This window comes from Salmo salar, chromosome ssa01, assembly GCF_905237065.1.
Source record: "Salmo salar chromosome ssa01, Ssal_v3.1, whole genome shotgun sequence".
Taxonomy (NCBI): Eukaryota; Metazoa; Chordata; class Actinopteri; order Salmoniformes; family Salmonidae; genus Salmo; species Salmo salar.
Window position 1 is genome coordinate 21,204,135 of NC_059442.1, and position 20,726 is coordinate 21,224,860.

Genomic DNA, 20,726 nt, shown 5'->3' on the forward strand with positions numbered 1-20,726 from the left:
TGTTTCTGTCTGAGAGTGGTGGGGAGCAGAGAACAGGTCAGAGGCACACAGAGAGACGTGTTTCTGTCTGAGAGTGGTGGGGAGCAGAGAACAGGTCAGAGGCACACAGAGAGACATGTTTCTGTCTGAGAGTGGTGGGGGAGCAGAGAACAGGCCAGAGGCACACAGAGAGACATGTTTCTGTCTGAAAGTGGTGGGGGAGCAGAGAACAGGTCAGAGGCACACAGAGAGACGTGTTTCTGTCTGTCTGAGAGTGGTGGGGGAGCAGAGAACAGGTCAGAGGCACACAGAGAGACATGTTTCTGTCTGAAAGTGGTGGGGGAGCAGAGAACAGGCCAGAGGCACACAGAGAGATGTGTTTCTGTCTGTCTGAGAGTGGTGGGGGAGCAAAGAACAGGTCAGAGGCACACAGAGAGACATGTTTCTGTCTGAGAGTGGTGGGGGAGCAGAGAACAGGTCAGAGGCACACAGAGAGACATGTTTCTGTCTGTCTGAGAGTGGTGGGGGAGCAGAGAACAGGTCAGAGGCACACAGAGAGACGTGTTTCTGTCTGTCTGAGAGTGGTGGGGGAGCAGAGAACAGGCCAGAGGCACACAGAGAGATGTGTTTCTGTCTGAGAGTGGTGGGGGAGCAGAGAACAGGTCAGAGGCACACAGAGAGACATGTTTCTGTCTGAGAGTGGTGGGGGAGCAGAGAACAGGTCAGAGGCACACAGAGAGACGTATTTCTGTCTGTCTGAGAGTGGTGGGGAGCAGTGAACAGGTCAGAGGCACACAGAGAGACGTATTTCTGTCTGTCTGAGCGTGGTGGGGAGCAGAGAACAGGTCAGAGGCACACAGAGAGATGTGTTTCTGTCTGAGAGTGGTGGGGGAGCAGAGAACAGGCCAGAGGCACACAGAGAGACATGTTTCTGTCTGAAAGTGGTGGGGGAGCAGAGAACAGGTCAGAGGCACACAGAGAGACGTGTTTCTGTCTGTCTGAGAGTGGTGGGGGAGCAGAGAACAGGTCAGAGGCACACAGAGAGACGTGTTTCTGTCTGAGAGTGGTGGGGAGCAGAGAACAGGTCAGAGGCACACAGAGAGACATGTTTCTGTCTGTCTGAGAGTGGTGGGGAGCAGAGAACAGGTCAGAGGCACACAGAGAGACATGTTTCTGTCTGAGAGTGGTGGGGAGCAGAGAACAGGTCAGAGGCACACAGAGAGACGCGTTTCTGTCTGAGAGTGGTGGGGAGCAGAGAACAGGTCAGAGGCACACAGAGAGACATGTTTCTGTCTGAGAGTGGTGGGGGAGCAGAGAACAGGCCAGAGGCACACAGAGAGACATGTTTCTGTCTGAAAGTGGTGGGGGAGCAGAGAACAGGTCAGAGGCACACAGAGAGACGTGTTTATGTCTGTCTGAGAGTGGTGGGGGAGCAGAGAACAGGTCAGAGGCACACAGAGAGACATGTTTCTGTCTGAAAGTGGTGGGGGAGCAGAGAACAGGCCAGAGGCACACAGAGAGATGTGTTTCTGTCTGTCTGAGAGTGGTGGGGGAGCAAAGAACAGGTCAGAGGCACACAGAGAGACATGTTTCTGTCTGAGAGTGGTGGGGGAGCAGAGAACAGGTCAGAGGCACACAGAGAGACATGTTTCTGTCTGTCTGAGAGTGGTGGGGGAGCAGAGAACAGGTCAGAGGCACACAGAGAGACATGTTTCTGTCTGAAAGTGGTGGGGGAGCAGAGAACAGGCCAGAGGCACACAGAGAGATGTGTTTCTGTCTGAGAGTGGTGGGGGAGCAGAGAACAGGTCAGAGGCACACAGAGAGACATGTTTCTGTCTGAGAGTGGTGGGGGAGCAGAGAACAGGTCAGAGGCACACAGAGAGACGTATTTCTGTCTGTCTGAGAGTGGTGGGGAGCAGTGAACAGGTCAGAGGCACACAGAGAGACGTATTTCTGTCTGTCTGAGAGTGGTGGGGAGCAGAGAACAGGTCAGAGGCACACAGAGAGATGTGTTTCTGTCTGAGAGTGGTGGGGGAGCAGAGAACAGGCCAGAGGCACACAGAGAGACATGTTTCTGTCTGAAAGTGGTGGGGGAGCAGAGAACAGGTCAGAGGCACACAGAGAGACGTGTTTCTGTCTGTCTGAGAGTGGTGGGGGAGCAGAGAACAGGTCAGAGGCACACAGAGAGACATGTTTCTGTCTGAAAGTGGTGGGGGAGCAGAGAACAGGCCAGAGGCACACAGAGAGATGTGTTTCTGTCTGTCTGAGAGTGGTGGGCGAGCAGAGAACAGGTCAGAGGCACACAGAGAGACATGTTTCTGTCTGAGAGTGGTGGGGGAGCAGAGAACAGGTCAGACGCACACAGAGAGACATGTTTCTGTCTGAAAGTGGTGGGGGAGCAGAGAACAGGCCAGAGGCACACAGAGAGATGTGTTTCTGTCTGAGAGTGGTGGGGAGCAGAGAACAGGTCAGAGGCACACAGAGAGACATGTTTCTGTCTGTCTGAGAGTGGTGGGGGAGCAGAGAACAGGTCAGAGGCACACAGAGAGACATGTTTCTGTCTGAGAGTGGTGGGGGAGCAGAGAACAGGTCAGAGGCACACAGAGAGACGTATTTCTGTCTGTCTGAGAGTGGTGGGGAGCAGTGAACAGGTCAGAGGCACACAGAGAGACGTATTTCTGTCTGTCTGAGAGTGGTGGGGAGCAGAGAACAGGTCAGAGGCACACAGAGAGATGTGTTTCTGTCTGAGAGTGGTGGGTAGCAGAGAACAGGTCAGAGGCACACAGAGAGACATGTTTCTGTCTGTCTGAGAGTGGTGGGGGAGCAGAGAACAGGTCAGAGGCACACAGAGAGACGTGTTTCTGTCTGAGAGTGGTGGGGAGCAGAGAACAGGTCAGAGGCACACAGAGAGACATGTTTCTGTCTGAGAGTGGTGGGGGAGCAGAGAACAGGTCAGAGGCACACAGAGAGACATGTTTCTGTCTGAGAGTGGTGGGGAGCAGAGAACAGGCCAGAGGCACACAGAGAGACATGTTTCTGTCTGTTTGAGAGTGGTGGGGGAGCAGAGAACAGGTCAGAGGCACACAGAGAGACGTGTTTCTGTCTGTCTGAGAGTGGTGGGGGAGCAGAGAACAGGTCAGAGGCACACAGAGAGACGTGTTTCTGTCTGAGAGTGGTGGGGGAGCAGAGAACAGGTCAGAGGCACACAGAGAGACATGTTTCTGTCTGTCTGAGAGTGGTGGGGGAGCAGAGAACAGGTCAGAGGCACACAGAGAGACGTGTTTCTGTCTGAGAGTGGTGGGGAGCAGAGAACAGGTCAGAGGCACACAGAGAGACATGTTTCTGTCTGAGAGTGGTGGGGGAGCAGAGAACAGGCCAGAGGCACACAGAGAGACGTGTTTCTGTCTGAGAGTGGTGGGGAGCAGAGAACAGGTCAGAGGCACACAGAGAGACGTGTTTCTGTCTGAGAGTGGTGGGGAGCAGAGAACAGGTCAGAGGCACACAGAGAGACATGTTTGTATCTGAAAGTGGTGGGGGAGCAGAGAACAGGCCAGAGGCACACAGAGAGACATGTTTCTGTCTGTCTGAGAGTGGTGGGGAGCAGAGAACAGGTCAGAGGCACACAGAGAGACATGTTTCTGTCTGTCTGAGAGTGGTGGGGGAGCAGAGAACAGGTCAGAGGCACACAGAGAGACATGTTTCTGTCTGAGAGTGGTGGGGGAGCAGAGAACAGGTCAGAGGCACACAGAGAGACGTATTTCTGTCTGTCTGAGAGTGGTGGGGAGCAGTGAACAGGTCAGAGGCACACAGAGAGACGTATTTCTGTCTGTCTGAGAGTGGTGGGGAGCAGAGAACAGGTCAGAGGCACACAGAGAGATGTGTTTCTGTCTGAGAGTGGTGGGTAGCAGAGAACAGTTCAGAGGCACACAGAGAGACATGTTTCTGTCTGTCTGAGAGTGGTGGGGGAGCAGAGAACAGGTCAGAGGCACACAGAGAGACGTGTTTCTGTCTGAGAGTGGTGGGGAGCAGAGAACAGGTCAGAGGCACACAGAGAGACATGTTTCTGTCTGAGAGTGGTGGGGGAGCAGAGAACAGGTCAGAGGCACACAGAGAGACATGTTTCTGTCTGAGAGTGGTGGGGAGCAGAGAACAGGCCAGAGGCACACAGAGAGACATGTTTCTGTCTGTTTGAGAGTGGTGGGGGAGCAGAGAACAGGTCAGAGGCACACAGAGAGACGTGTTTCTGTCTGTCTGAGAGTGGTGGGGGAGCAGAGAACAGGTCAGAGGCACACAGAGAGACGTGTTTCTGTCTGAGAGTGGTGGGGGAGCAGAGAACAGGTCAGAGGCACACAGAGAGACATGTTTCTGTCTGTCTGAGAGTGGTGGGGGAGCAGAGAACAGGTCAGAGGCACACAGAGAGACGTGTTTCTGTCTGAGAGTGGTGGGGAGCAGAGAACAGGTCAGAGGCACACAGAGAGACATGTTTCTGTCTGAGAGTGGTGGGGGAGCAGAGAACAGGCCAGAGGCACACAGAGAGACGTGTTTCTGTCTGAGAGTGGTGGGGAGCAGAGAACAGGTCAGAGGCACACAGAGAGACGTGTTTCTGTCTGAGAGTGGTGGGGAGCAGAGAACAGGTCAGAGGCACACAGAGAGACATGTTTGTATCTGAGAGTGGTGGGGGAGCAGAGAACAGGCCAGAGGCACACAGAGAGACATGTTTCTGTCTGTCTGAGAGTGGTGGGGAGCAGAGAACAGGTCAGAGGCACACAGAGAGACATGTTTCTGTCTGTCTGAGAGTGGTGGGGGAGCAGAGAACAGGTCAGAGGCACACAGAGAGACATGTTTCTGTCTGAGAGTGGTGGGGGAGCAGAGAACAGGTCAGAGGCACACAGAGAGACGTATTTCTGTCTGTCTGAGAGTGGTGGGGAGCAGTGAACAGGTCAGAGGCACACAGAGAGACGTATTTCTGTCTGTCTGAGAGTGGTGGGGAGCAGAGAACAGGTCAGAGGCACACAGAGAGATGTGTTTCTGTCTGTCTGAGAGTGGTGGGGAGCAGAGAACAGGCACACAGAGAGACATGTGTGTCTCACACACACACAAGACAGAGGGGGCCTTTTGTGGTAAATTTGGAAGAGCTGGTGTGTGGAGTCAATCTCTGCTCGCCCAATGGCATGAATAAAAGCTGTTATAGATTTAGCTTGACATTATGGGGCTATGGTTTAAGCAGTGTCTTGTGTTAATACTTTATCTGACTCTATCTCTGGCTCTTTTCCATCCCTCCCTCCTCTAGAACGTTAACCCTACGGTGGCCCATGACTGGGTGTCAGGTCTGCAGCGTCTCATCCTGAAGAAGGAGGAAGAGATCCGGGCTGCAGACCGTTGTAGGATCCAGCTGCAGCTGCCTGGCAAACCGGACAAGTCAGTGTCTTACACACACCACTGCTGTTTCTCTCACACATACAGTATACCTTACACACACCACTGCTGTTTCTCTCACACATACAGTAGACCTTACACACACCACTGCTGTTTCTCTCACACATACAGTAGACCTTACACACACCACTGCTGTTTCTCTCACACATACAGTAGACCTTACACACACCACTGCTGTTTCTCTCACATATAGACCTCACTCCCACCACACTGCTGTCTCTCTCTCACACATAGACCTCACTCCCACCACACTGCTGTCTCTCTCTCACACATAGACCTCACTCCCACCACACTGCTGTCTCTCTCTCACACATAGACCTCACTCCCACCACACTGCTGTCTCTCTCTCACACATAGATCTCACTCCCACCACACTGTTGTCTCTCTCACACATAGACCTCACTCCCACCACACTGCTGTCTCTCTCACACACATAGACCTCACTCCCACCACACTGCTGTCTCTCTCTCACACATAGACCTCACTTCCACCACACTGCTGTCTTTCTCTCACACATAGACCTCACTCCCACCACACTGCTGTCTCTCTCACACATAGACCTCACTTCCACCACACTGCTGTCTCTCTCTCACACATAGACCTCACTCCCACCACACTGCTGTCTCTCTCACACATAGACCTCACTCCCACCACACTGCTGTCTCTCTCTCACACATAGACCTCACTTCCACCACACTGCTGTCTTTCTCTCACACATAGACCTCACTCCCACCACACTGCTGTCTCTCTCACACATAGACCTCACTTCCACCACACTGCTGTCTCTCTCTCACACATAGACCTCACTCCCACCACACTGCTGTCTTTCTCTCACACAACTCACTCCCACCACACTGCTGTCTCTCTCTACACATAGACCTCACTTCCACCACACTGCTGTCTCTCTCTCACACATAGACCTCACTCCCACCACACTGCTGTCTCTCTCTCACACCACACTGCTGTCTCTCTCTCACACATAGACCTCACTCCCACCACACTGCTGTCTCTCTCTCACATAGACCTCACTCCCACCACACTGCTGTCTCTCTCTCACACCACACTGCTGTCTCTCTCTCACACATAGACCTCACTCCCACCACACTGCTGTCTCTCTCTCACACATAGACCTCACTCCCACCACACTGCTGTCTCTCTCTCACACATAGACCTCACTCCCACCACACTGCTGTCTCTCTCACACCACACTGCTGTCTCTCTCTCACACACTAGGTTAGGCCCCTATGTCCTCACTCCCTCACTGTCTCATCTCACCATTCAGGAATGAGCACAGTGTGTTACCGCCACAGTGGTAACAACTTTAACTTTGTTCTAGTCTGATCTCAGGGGTAGGATTTAGTCTGTTAGAGCTCTGTGCTTTCTGCTGTGGAGCAGTGTGTTTATCTCCTCTGAGAAGACAGTGCAGCTGTTTCATCAACTCATTACTATAGGAGAGTACTCCCTCCCTTCACATGGTCCCTACTGGACCTAACCAGCACCTTGTTTACTCACACTGACCCCTGAGACCACAGGGCATCACGTTTAGAGATACAACTCTGCTGCTCTCATTCCTCTCTGATCACCCACATCTAAAAACAACACTCTCCAGAGAGAGAGAGACAGAGATGGAGAGAGGGAGTAAACAGGAAGTTGCATGCCAGAGAGATCCTTCTGTGATGCGGTATTTACGTTGGCTGTTATTAGCTGTTGTAATCATTGTTGTCTTGAATTATTCACAGCCCTGTCTGCTGTCAGTGAGCAGGATCACATGTCCCTTCAGCTGTTAGGTTCCTCTGACAGCACTGGGCTGTTCCTCTGTGTCATCTGGGGATATGGGAGTTATGTGGGCTGTATTCAAAATCTGGATCACTGAGCAGTTGCATAAATCTTTGAAAATAGTGCAGAAAAGTAGTGCACTGACTTTAAATAAAATCAGTATTTATTTACTCATGTTCATTCACTCCTACCAAACCAACATGTTTGGATACACCCCAGTGTTACATTTCAATGCACTGAGTGGGCTCTGAGCAACACACTATATAATGGATCCTGTCACTGTATCAACACTCTCTCTCTCTCTCTCTCTCTCTCTCTCTCTCTCTCTCTCTCTCTCTGTATGCCTCCCCTCTCTCTCTCTCTCTCTCTCTCTCTCTATGCCTCCTCTCTCTCGCTCTCTCTCTCTCTCTCTCTCTCTCTCTCTCTCTATGCCTCCCTCTCTCTCTCGCTCTCTCTATATGCCTCCCCTCTCTCTCTCTCTCTCTCTCTCTCTCTCTCATGCCTCCTCTCTCTCTCTCTCTCTCTCTCTCTCTATGCCTCCCCTCTCTCTCTCTATGCCTCCCCTCTCTCTCTCTATGCCTCCCCTCTCTCTCTCTCTCTCTCTCTCTCTCTATGCCTCCTCTCTCTATCTCTATCTCTCTCTATGCCTCCTCTCTCTATCTCTATCTCTCTCTCTCTCTCTCTCTCTCTCTCTCTCTGCCTCCCCCTCTCTCTCTCTCTCTCTCTCTCTCTCTCTCGCTCTCTCTCTCTATGCCCCCCCCTCTCTCTCTCTCTCTCTCTCTCTATGCCTCCCCTCTCTCTCTCTCTCTCTCTCTCTCTCTATGCCTCCCCTCTCTCTCTCTCTCTCTCTCTCTCTCTCTCTCTATGCCTCCTCTCTCTCTCTCTCTCTCTCTATGCCTCCTCTCTCTCTCTCTCTCTCTCTCTCTCTCTCTCTCTCTCTCACTCTCTATGCCTCCCCTCTCTCTCTCTCGCTCTCTCTCTATGCCTCCCCTCTCTTTCTCTCTCTCTCTCTCTCTCTCTCTCTCTATGCCTCCCTCTCTCTCTCTCGCTCTCTCTCTATGCCTCCTCTCTCTCTCTCTCTCTCTCTCTCTATGCCTCCTCTCTCTCTCTCTCTCTCTCTATGCCTCCCCTCTCTCTCTCTATGCCTCCCCCTCTCTCTCTCTCTCTCTCTCTCTCTCTCTCTCTCTCTCTCTCTCTCTCTCTCTCTCTATGCCTCCTCTCTCTCTCTCTCTCTCTCTCTCTCTCTCTCTCTCTCTCTCTCTCTCTCTCTCTCTCTCGCTCTCTCTCTATGCCTCCCCTCTCTCTCTCTCTCTCTCTCTCTCTCTCTCTCTCTTCTCCTCTGGGCAGGTCTGGCAGGCCCACATACTTCAGTGCAGTGTTCAATACGTTCTCTCCGGCCATCAAACAGTCGTGGATCAGTAACCTGCAGATGGCCAAGCTGGCTCTGGGTACGTCTAATCTGGCCTCAGTCACAATCACAGACCCAATGCTCTGTCTGTTGACGTTCCGTATTGCTTGTCTCCACTGTCTCTGTCACTTTGTAGTTCCATAGAACACGGTAGTAGGTGTAGGCAGAGGGACTGCCTCTCTGCCCTTTTTCCACTTGGAAATGTTCAAACTGCCCCTGGCTTCGTGGCTCACTTCCAAAATCCAGGTTCAGTTGCACAGCAATGGCTATTTGAAAATCTATGTTTACTGAGTGAATATCATTAGTTCAAATTCACTTTTCCAGTTCTGTAGTCCCCTCTGTAAAATGGATCATTAAGTTATAAAGCCTGAATCTGGTGTATAGATTATAGAATCAGGTGTTATGTAACATATTTGGAAATATTTACTGGTTAGAATTTAGGATCGCTCCACACTGGACATAGTGTTCCTCTTTAAAAATGAAATGACTCTGGTATGGACTTGTCACTCAAACGGTGTGTGTGTGTGTGTGTGTGTGTGTGTGTGTGTGTGTGTGTGTGTGTGTGTGTGTGTGTGTGTGTGTGTGTGTGTGTGTGTGTGTGTGTGTGTGTGTGTGTGTGTGTGTGTGTGTGTGTGTGTGTGTGTGTGTGTGTGTGTGTGTGTGTGTTTTTTTGCTAACAGAGGAGGACAACCTGCAGGGCTGGTTCTTTGCAGAGGATGATGGTAACCAGATCAAGAAGCAGAAACATCCTCTGCTGCTCAGGCAGATGCCTGTGGTCATGTCCAAACTACAGGAGTTCAAGGTGGGCCTCCGCTCCCCCACACGGCCTCCTTCTCTCTGAGCTGTGGGCAAAGTTAATGGCTCCATGTACAGAGTCCACATCCCATGGCTGCATGAATCATTTGCTACAATGCCATGTAGGAAATGACTACAATGTGAAAACTGTGTCTGTTCCCTCTCTGTGTCAGGTGGAGTGTGCGGTCCATAACCCCGAGCCCCACATCAACATAGAGAGCACAGCAGACACCCCTGCTCTGGGACACGGCTGTGTGTGGGTGAGGACACCTGGAGGTTTCATTTTCTAAAACATATACCTTTGTACAGTATGGACACCCATGTGCTTCATTGTATTTTACCTCTATTTTACTAGGCAAGTCAGTTAAGAACACATTTTTATTTTCAATGAGGGCCAAGGAACAGAGGGATAACTGCCTTGTTCAGGGGCAGAACGACAGATTTGTACCTTGTCAGCTCGGGGATTTGATCTTGCGGTTACTAGTCCAACGCTCTAACCAATAGGCTACCTGCCATATAACAACAGATGCATACTGTCGCTTATGCTTCTAGCCAGAGCCAAGTGTTGAGAGTAGACATCTCACTCATCATCAGCTATAAAAAAGCTTTCTTCCACTCACACTGAGATTTATATGAATAATTGAACAGAGGCCCTTTCATTCATGAGCTGTAATTCTGAACCAGTGGTATGTTTACTGTATGAATCAGTTTAGTGCCTCTTAGCTGTGTGTATTTACTTCAGACACAGTGATAAAACATTCACAATACTTTGACTCCCAATGCCCTCCAGTGATGGACTGTTCCCATTCTCAATGAAAGCTCACACCTTTCCATTGTAAATGACTCACTGTTGGCCTGGATTGAGAGGGCTATTCTGTCCCACTCTAAGCTCCTACTGGTCAGTCAGCTGTGCAGCTTTCTGCTGGAGTGGTTAGAAGCATTGTAACAGTTTGTTGTTGTGATTGTTGCTCTGTAAAAGGCTTTTATTTCCTAGCTAGAGCATGGAATCTTTCCTGGTCAGGTCATGTGGTAAGGAAAAACTACTGTCCCTCCTCCTAAATGTTACTACTCCTATCCCTGTTCAGGTGGCGAGCTGCACCAACCAGATGGGTCAGATAGCCATCGTAGCCATGCAAAACTCCAGCCCCAAAGTGACAGAGTGCTTCAATGTTGAGTCACGGATCCTGTGTATGGCGTATGTACCCATGGAGCAGAGGACCCAGGAGAACGGGGAGGGGAACCCCGAAAATAATCATTCCTCAGCAGGGAAGACCAGTGATGCCCCCACGGTCTGTCTGGGCATGGAGGAGGGCAGGTATGTATGGGTTTACATCCACAAGCCTAATTACAAACTTACTGTAAGCCTACATCTGGTCTTCACCTCAACTGCAATACGCAGGTATCAAAATAAATCAACTGATGTAATGATTTGATTGTATTATAATTTCTTCATGCGGTGCATTCGGAAAGTATTCAGACCCCTTGAATTTTTCCAAATTTTGTTACGTTACGGCCTTATTCTAAAATGGATTAAGTAAATGTTTTTCCTCAACAATCTACACACAATAATACCAAATAATTACAAAGCTAAAACAGGTTTTTGGATTTTTTTGCAAATATAGAAAAAATAGAAAAAACAGCTACCTTATTTACATTAGTATTCAGACCCTTTGCTATGAGACTCGTAATTGAGCTCAGGTGCATCCTGTTTCCATTGATCATCCTTGAGATGTTTCTACAACTTAACTGGGGTCCACCTGTGGTAAATTCAATTGATTGGACATAATTTGGAGAGGCACACACCTGTCTATATAAGGTCCCACAGTTGACAGTGCATGTCAGAGCAAAAACCAAGCCATGAGGTCGAAGGAATTGTCTGTAGAGCTCCGAGACAGGCTTGTGTCGAGGCACAAATCTGGGAAGGGTACCAAAACATTTATGCTGCATTGAAGGTCCCCAAGAACACAGTGGCCTTCATCATTCTTAAATGGAAGACGTTTGGAACCACCAAGACTTTTCCTAGAGCTGGCAAACTGAGCTATCGAGGGAGAAGGGCCTTGGTCAGGGAGGTGACCAAGAACCCGATGGTCACTCTGACAGAGCTCCAAAGTTCCTCTTTGGAGATGGGAGTACCTTTCAAAAAGGACAACCATCTCTGCAGCACTCCACCAATCAGGCCTTTATGGTAGAGTGGCCAGATGGAAGCCACTCCTCAGTAAATGGCATGACAGCTCGCTTGGAGTTTGCCAAGAGGCACCTAAAGGACTCTGACCATGAGAAACAAGATTCTCTGGTCTGATGAAACCAAGGTTGAACTCTTTGATCTGAATGCCAAGCGTCACATCTGGAGGAAACCAGGCACCATCCCTATGGTGAAGCATGATGCTGGCAGCATCATACTGTGTGGATGTTTTTCAGCAGCAAGGACTGGGAGACTAGTCAGGATTGAGGGAAAGATGAACGGAGCAAAGTACAGAGAGATTGAACATCTCTGGAGAGACCTGAGACCTGAGAGACCAGAAGACCAGAGAAACTCCCCAACCAACCTTACAACGCTTGAGAGGATCTACAGAGAAACTCCCCAAATACAGGTGTGCCAAGCTTGTAGCATCATACACAAGAAGACTCAAGGCTGTAATCGCTGCCAAAGGTGCTTCAACAATGTACTGATTAAAGGGTCTGAATACTTATGTAAATGTGATATTTCAGTAATGTTTTATATATATTTTTTGCAAACATTTCTAAAAACAATTTAATCAGTTTAAGAATAAGGCTGTAACGTAACAAAATGTGGAATAGTCAAGGGGTCTGAATACTTTCAGAAGGCACTGTATGTGCAGAACATGATCATATTTAATTTTCCTGTCTCTTGTCTTCCTCTGCAGCATCATAGTCTATAAGAGCAGCCAGCGATCCAAGAAGGTCCGTCTACAACACTTCTTCACCCCAGACAAGTCTACCGTGACCAGCCTAGTACACAAGAAGCAGTGTTTATACACTGGCCTAGTGAACGGCTCAGTCACCATCTACTCCAGAGCACAAGGTGAGGCCTGTTCTGAAGACTGTCTGTCTCTTAACAGTTTATTTTTGTTAAGTTAAATTTAAATAGGTATACTATACGATGGTACTAGCTAAATTGGCTTAACCGAACACAAAATATGAATTTATTTGAATTAATAGGTGTGTTTGTTTTATATCCAGGTAGGCGTTCTGTGTTTATTTGAAATGTTCAGAAAAAGAGAACTTTTGCTTGCTACTGTGCATTCAGTCCAACCAATAAACATGAATAGAGGAACAGATTAAGCCATTCAGCCTCTTCTGACCTTTTCTCAGTTGAGGGGAAATGGTGTGTTATTAGGTTGCTGGGCAGACTCACAGAGAGGCTGTTAAGTGTGTGTTGACCCAGTCCCTGTGGCTTCCAGGTTAAATCACCAGTGTGTCCAGTGTATTAACTCTGCTCCAGGGCCTGGGCCTCCCTCTCTCTCTGAGGCCTGCTGGCTGGCTGTACGAGGTCTCACAACGGTCTGTTGCCATTGAGCCTGGCCTGGTTGCCTGGGAGAAGTCGCTAATCTACTAGCTGGTGCTGACCTATTTAATATCCTGACAGAGACACACAGTACTAGCTCTCTCCCCTGCTCTTTCTTTCCCTTTCTCTCTCTCTCGCTGTCTCTGCCAGTGCTTGTATCCATGTCTGAGTCTCTTTCTCTCTCATAGTATGAAAACACTTGTTTTTGACGGAGTAAAGTGCATTTAGTGACCGCAACATGACCACATTAAGACATGATGGTGAGAGGCTACCATTGCCAAGGCTAGCTATGTTGTTAATTAATTACACCATCTGCATCGGTATGACATGCAGCGCTCCGAGTCTCATCATGACTCATCGCTCTAGGAAAGTTATTGAGGTTTTAAAACCAGAATCAGAGAAAAAATTAGGATCCACTGTAGTTATCCATTTTCTCAGTGCCTTGAAGATCTGTCTGTCTCCATGTTGGTGTTGGTGCCTGCTCTGCATCACACTGGTTCTCTGTGGTCCCAGTTGGTCATTTCATATACATTACATTTACATTTAAGTCATTTAGCAGACGCTCTTTTTTTTCTTTCTTTTTTTTAACATTTTTAGTCATTTAGCAGACGCTCTTATCCAGAGCGACTTACAGTAGTGAATGCATACATTTCATTTCATACATTTTTTTTCTGTGCTGGCCCCCCGTGGGAATCGAACCCACAACCCTGGCGTTGCAAACACCATGCTCTACCAACTGAGCTCTTATCCAGAGGGACTTACAAATTGGTGCATTCACCTTATGATATCCAGTGGAACAACCACTTTACAATAGTGCATCTAAATCTTTTAAGGGGGGGGTTAGAAGGATTACTTTATCCTATCCTAGGTATTCCTTAAAGAGGTGGGGTTTCAGGTGTCTCCGGAAGGTGGTGATTGACTCCGCTGTCCTGGCGTCGTGAGGGAGCTTGTTCCACCATTGGGGTGCCAGAGCAGCGAACAGTTTTGACTGGGCTGAGCGGGAACTGTGCTTCCTCAGAGGTAGGGAGGCGAGCAGGCCAGAGGTGGATGAACGCAGTGCCCTTGTTTGGGTGTAGGGCCTGATCAGAGCCTGAAGGTACGGAGGTGCCGTTCCCCTCACAGCTCCGTAGGCAAGCACCATGGTCTTGTAGCGGATGCGAGCTTCAACTGGAAGCCAGTGGAGAGAGCGAAGGAGCGGGGTGACGTGAGAGAACTTGGGAAGGTTGAACACCAGACGGGCTGTGGCGTTCTGGATGAGTTGTAGGGGTTTAATGGCACAGGCCGGGAGCCCAGCCAACAGCGAGTTGCAGTAATCCAGACGGGAGATGACAAGTGCCTGGATTAGGACCTGCGCCGCTTCCTGTGTGAGGCAGGGTCGTACTCTGCGAATGTTGTAGAGCATGAACCTACAGGATCGGGTCACCGCCTTGATGTTAGTGGAGAACGACAGGGTGTTGTCCAGGGTCACGCCAAGGTTCTTAGCTCTCTGGGAGGGGGACACAATGGAGTTGTCAACCGTGATGGCGAGATCATGGAACGGGCAGTCCTTCCCCGGGAGGAAGAGCAGCTCCGTCTTGCCGAGGTTTAGCTTGAGGTGGTGATCCGTCATCCACACTGATATGTCTGCCAGACATGCAGAGATGCGATTCGCCACCTGGTTATCAGAAGGGGGAAAGGAGAAGATTAATTGTGTGTCGTCTGCATAGCAATGATAGGAGAGACCATGTGAGGATATGACAGAGCCAAGTGACTTGGTGTATAGCGAGAATACGAGAGGGCCTAGAACAGAGCCCTGGGGGACACCAGTGGTGAGAGCACGTGGTGCGGAGACAGATTCTCGCCACGCCACCTGGTAGGAGCGACCTGTCAGGTAGGACGTATCAAAGGCAGCAGATAGGTCTAGAAGGATGAGAGCAGAGGAGAGAGAGTTAGCTTTAGCAGTGCGGAGAGCCTCCGTGACACAGAGAAGAGCAGTCTCAGTTGAATGACCAGTCTTGAAACCTGACTGATTTGGATCAAGAAGGTCATTCTGAGAGAGATAGCAGGAGAGCTGGCCAAGGACGGCACGTTCAAGAGTTTTGGAGAGAAAAGAAAGAAGGGATACTGGTCTGTAGTTGTTGACATCGGAGGGATCGAGTGTAGGTTTTTTCAGAAGGGGTGCAACTCTCGCTCTCTTGAAGACGGAAGGGACGTAGCCAGCGGTCAAGGATGAGTTGATGAGCGAGGTGAGGTAAGGGAGAAGGTCTCCGGAAATGGTCTGGAGAAGAGAGGAGGGGATAGGGTCAAGCGGGCAGGTTGTTGGGCGGCCGGCCGTCACAAGACGCGAGATTTCATCTGGAGAGAGAGGGGAGAAAGAGGTCAAAGCACAGGGTAGGGCAGTGTGAGCAGGACCAGCGGTGTCGTTTGACTTAGCAAACGAGGATCGGATGTCATCGACCTTCTTTTCAAAATGGTTGACGAAGTCATCCGGAGAGGGAGGGGGGGGGGATTCAGGAGGGAGGAGAAGGTGGCAAAGAGCTTCCTAGGGTTAGAGGCAGATGCTTGGAATTTAGAGTGGTAGAAAGTGGCTTTAGCAGCAGAGACAGAAGAGGAAAATGTAGAGAAGAGGGAGTGAAAGGATGCCAGGTCCGCAGGGAGGTGAGTTTTCCTCCATTTCCGCTCGGCTGCCCGGAGCCCTGTTCTGTGAGCTCGCAATGAGTCGTCGAGCCACGGAGCAGGAGGGGAGGACCGAGCCGGCCTGGAGGATAGGGGACATAGAGAGTCAAAGGATGCAGAAAGGAGGAGAGGAGGGTTGAGGATGCAGAATCAGGAGATAGGTTGGAGAAGGTTTGAGCAGAGGGAAGAGATGATAGGATGGAAGAGGAGAGAGTAGCGGGAGAGAGAGAGCAAAGGTTGGGACGGCGCAATACCATCCGAGTAGGGGCAGAGTGAGAAGTGTTGGATGAGAGCTCTTAGGTTCAGTCCAGTTCAGAGATAATTAAATGCCAGGTGGTTTCATTCTTACATTTCCCAGCTAAGTCACCATCAGAGTATTTATTTACATATCTGGATGTTGTAAGATGGAAAAGTGTAGAAAATCCCTGTTCCAAAACCAGGTTGAGTAAATCTGCCTTCAGTCCAACAACCGGCCAGGCAGTATCATATCATGTTCTGTGAGAGAGGGGTAGAGGATAGAGGGATAGAACATATACCTGTATCTGCTAGAAGGAAAAGTAAGAAGGGAAAGTATTCTCCTGATCCTCAGCCAGCTCAGTAAAGCCTGGAAGGGGATGTTGCAATGCTGAAGGAATGTCCACTTTGGTTCTGTCTCTGTTTAACAGAATGTCACTGTTTTCATGTAACTTCTTTACGCTAAACATCAGATGCTGATTCCTTTGTTCTCCATGCAGCAGATTATTGTGCAATTCAATGGACTTGTCTGGATATATCAGGAATATTGCCTTTGGTTTGACTGAATGGATAGTCCGAGTTGGTGACAGCCCTGTCCTCAGCTATTTTTTGTCTCCCTTAATGCTGTCACTGAGTGAAGAGATGGAGATACACTGTAGTTATAAATGCCAATTTAAAGTGTTGTTATTTCATTTGCATACTTGTTCTTCTACATGAGTGACAGAAAAGTGTTTGTGTCCCAGCTCAAGCTTGAAATGATGAATCATCCTAGCTTCAGTGGTGAAACTTGTGCATATACGCCCTAGCTATTGCTCTTCCACTGCTAAAGCGTTCCACAGGGATGCTGGTCCATGTTGAATCCAATGCTTCCCAAAGTTTGTCATGTTGGTTGGATGTCCTTTGGGTGTGGACTAGCATTGCAGTTCTTGACACACTCAAACCTGGGCGCCTGGCACCTACTACCATCCCCCGTTCAAAGGCAGTTAAATCTTTTGTCTTGCCCATTCACCCTCTGAATGGCACACATACACGATCAATGTCTCAATTGTCTCAAGGTTTAAAAATCCTTCTTTAACCTTTCTCCTCCCTTTCATCTACACTGATTTTTAAGTGGATTTAACAGGTGACATCACCTGGATTCACCTGGTCAGTCTATGTCATGGAAAGATTTGTTCCTAAGGTGTTCTACACTGTGTATATTAGATCCCATTTCCATTTGAAAGGAACAGCAGCAGAGAAGAACCCTAAGAAGTAACCCCCCAGTATAAGCCTACATATAAAACTGTCATTTCAGTTATGAAATGTGTTTTGAAAAATAAATCCTTTCAGATTGATAATGCCATCATCATTAGGTCAGTGGAAAGACATAGTAATACAGCAAAATGACGCTGCATGGTCGAGTTACAAAGCTGCAGACTCATATAGTACAGATGAAGTCGAAGTTTACATACACTTAGGTTGGAGTCATTAAAACTCGTTTTTCAACCACTCCACAAATTTCTTGTTGACAAACTATAGTTTTGTCAAGTCGGTTAGGACATCTACTTTGTGCATGAAGTAATTTTTCCAACAATTGTTTACAGACAGATTACCTGACTTATAATTCACTGTATCACAATTCCAGTGGGTCAGAAGTTCACATACACTAAGTTGACTGTGCCTTTAAACAGCTTGGAAAATTCATGAAAATTATGTCATGGCTTTAGAAGCTTCTGATAGACTAATTGACATCATTTGAGTCAATTGGAGGTGTACCTGTGGATGTATTTCAAGGCCTACCTTCAAACTCAGTGCCTCTTTGCTTGACATCATGGGAAAATCAAAAGAAGTCAGCCAAGACCTCAGAACAAAAATGTAGACCTTCACAAGTCTGGTTCATCCTTGGGAACAATTTCAAAACGCCTGAAGGTGTCACGTTCATCTGTACAAACAATAGTACGCAAGTATAAACACCATGGGACCACGCAGCCGCCATACCGCTCAGGAAGGAGACGCATTCTATCTCCTAGAAGTGAACATACTTTGGTGCGTAAAAGTGCAAATCAATCCCAGAACAACAGCAAAGGACCTTGTGAAGATGCTGGAGGAAACGTGTACAAAAGTATCTATATCCACAGTAAAGCAAGTCCTATATCGACATAACCTGAAAGGCAGCTCAGCAAGGAAGATGCCACTGCTCCAAAACCGCCATAAAAAAGCCAGACTACAGTTTGCAACTGCACATGGGGACAAAGATCGTACTTTTAGGAGAAATGTCCTCTGGTCTGATGAAACAAAAATAGAACTGTTTGGCCATAATGACCATCGTTATGTTTGGAGGAAAAAGGGGGAGGCTTGCAAGCCGAAGAACACCATCCCAACCGTGAAGGACGGGGGTGGCCGCATCATGTTGTGGGGGTGCTTTGCTGCAGGAGGGACTGGTGCGCTTCACAAAATAGATGGCATCATGAGGTAGGAAAATTATGTGGATGTATTGAAGCAACATCTCAAGACATCAGTCAAGAAGTTAAAGCTTGGTCACAAATGGGTTTTCCAAATGGACAATGACCCCAAGCATACTTCCAAAGTTGTGGCAAAATGGCTTACTTAAGGACAACAAAGTCAAGCTATTGGAGTTTCCATCACAAAGCCCTGACCTCAATCCTATAGAAAATTTGTTGGCAGAACTGAAAAAGTGTGTGCGAGCAAGGAAGCCTACAAACCTGACTCAGTTACACCAGCCCTGTCAGGAGGAATGGGCCAAAATTCACCCAACTTATTGTGGGAAGCTTGTGGAAGGCTACCCAAAACGTTTGACCCAAGTTAAACAATTTAAAGGCAATGCTACCAAATTCTAATTGAGTGTATGTAAACTTCTGACCCACTGGGAATGTGATGAAAGAAATAAAAGCTGAAATAAATCATTCTCTCAACTATTATTCTGACATTTCACATTATTAAAACAAAGTGGTGATCCTAACTGACCTAAGACAGGACATTTTTACTAGGATTAAATGTCAGGAATTGTGAAAAACTGAGTTTAAATGTATTTGGCTAAGGTGTATGTAAACTTCCGACTTCAACTGTATATGGCACTATCTGTATTGCCACAGTTCCACAGCTTGAGTTCCACATGTTTAGCTCTGCTGGGACTGTACCCTGCCTGCCTGTGGCAGAGTGATTGTGGTAGGTGTTGTCACACTGCAGTAGGAACAGCCCCATCTGAACCCCCAGACAGTCCTCTTCTGCTGTAGGAACAGCCCTATCTGAACCCCCAGCCAGCCCTATTCTGCAACACTTGTTCTTCTCATTGTTTATGTGTGTGAATGGCTCAGCATAGACCGCACCGCATGCCATCACCATCCAGTCAGGGAATAAGGAAACATCTTTGCCTACCGTATATTATGTTGACATTGTTGTTATCTACTATTGTTATCTACTATCTACTATTCTGACACACACACACACACACACTACTGCAGTCTGATTGGATGTTCCTAAGAAGTCACATTGACATAATGGAATGTGAAAGAATTGGTTTTGTTGACACGCTGCAGCCGAGGACAGGAAGATTACATAAGGCTGGCTGGGAGGGAGAATGATGTTTAAACACATGCCGTTTTAGTCCTGTACACTTTAGCATTTCTCTCTCAATTGCTCTCTGTCCTTGTTGCGTACACACACACACACACACACACACACACACACACACACACACACACACACACACACACACACACACACACACACACACACACACACACACACACACACACACACACACACACACACACACACAAAGCAGTATCTTTAATCCACCCTAGCCCCTTACTTCCCTAGTAATTACTATACCCCAGAATGAGTGTCCCCACTCCTCCCTGTATGGCACCGCACCTTTCAATAGCTGCCTTTGTCAGTTCCCTTAAACAAACACAATTGGTGAGTCCTCTGATGTTTCCTGTAGTAGATTGGCTCTGGAGGAAATTAACTCCTTATTCAGAGTACTTCAGAGCTCCTTGAATTTTGTTTAAGGATTTAATCCTACAATCTCTCCCTACACTTTTATGTGTTTGTAACAGTATAGCTTCCGTCGCTCTCCTCGCCCCTACCTGGGCTCAAACCAGGGACCCTCTGCACACATTTACAACTGCCTCCCATGAAGCATCGTTACCCATCGCTCCACAAAAGCAGCGTCAACTACTTCAAGGTCTCAGAGCAAGTGACGTCACCGATTGAAACGCTATTAGCACGCACCTTGCTAACTAGCTAGCCATTTCACATCGGTTACATGTTCTTGATCTGTTGCAATTGGGTTCTAAACTTAGGGAGAAAGATGAACGTTGCAGAGAAATGTGTTGGCTGTATTTATAATGTACCCAGTGTGGGTTGTTTAGTTCCCATTGTTGGGTTTTCAGAGTGGTCTCCTGAGCTCTGTAGCAGTAGGCAGGCAGCAGTATGTAGGAGGTGTGTGGGTTGGCTCTACAGGCGACTAACGACTCTCAGTGCATCTATATTAATTGTGAAACCTGTGAAATCATCAATGGTCTCTCCAGCATTATTATGAGGATCAGAAATGCAGAGGACATTTTAGAGGGGTTTTCTGCAGCTAATGCATGCATAATCTGAATGACCATATCTAACAATACATTAATATTCCTGCATAGTGATAGTTGGTTCACTTTAGTTTTTGGTTCTTCCAGATTCGTAGTGATCTGCCACTGTTTAGCGCTTGTAGCAGATGTGTATGAAATGTATGTGTATGCTTGTGTTTCAGATGGCTCATGGAATCCAGAGTCTCCTAAAGTGTTGAAGCTGGGGGTTCTGCCAGTGAAGGCCATGCTAGCTGTGGAGGAACATGTCTGGGCTTCCTCTGGAGGACAAGTCTTCATCATCAGCACTACCACACACACTGTGGAGGTATCTAACCCATCTCTAGCT

General features: G+C 48.3%; 1 protein-coding gene across 2 annotated transcripts in view; it reads left to right on the forward strand.

The window, feature by feature from the left end:
- LOC106574446 (Rho guanine nucleotide exchange factor (GEF) 10) overlaps positions 1-20,726 on the forward strand; it is a 104,488-nt gene that overhangs the window by 67,510 nt on the left and 16,252 nt on the right. For both annotated transcript variants that reach the window (XM_014150370.2, XM_014150449.2), the window contains 7 exons: positions 5,270-5,397; positions 8,539-8,639; positions 9,280-9,401; positions 9,568-9,654; positions 10,480-10,709; positions 12,280-12,437; positions 20,563-20,705. In XM_014150370.2, coding sequence (XP_014005845.2) covers positions 5,270-5,397; positions 8,539-8,639; positions 9,280-9,401; positions 9,568-9,654; positions 10,480-10,709; positions 12,280-12,437; positions 20,563-20,705 — 969 coding nt within the window. The remainder of the gene's footprint in view (positions 1-5,269; positions 5,398-8,538; positions 8,640-9,279; positions 9,402-9,567; positions 9,655-10,479; positions 10,710-12,279; positions 12,438-20,562; positions 20,706-20,726) is intronic.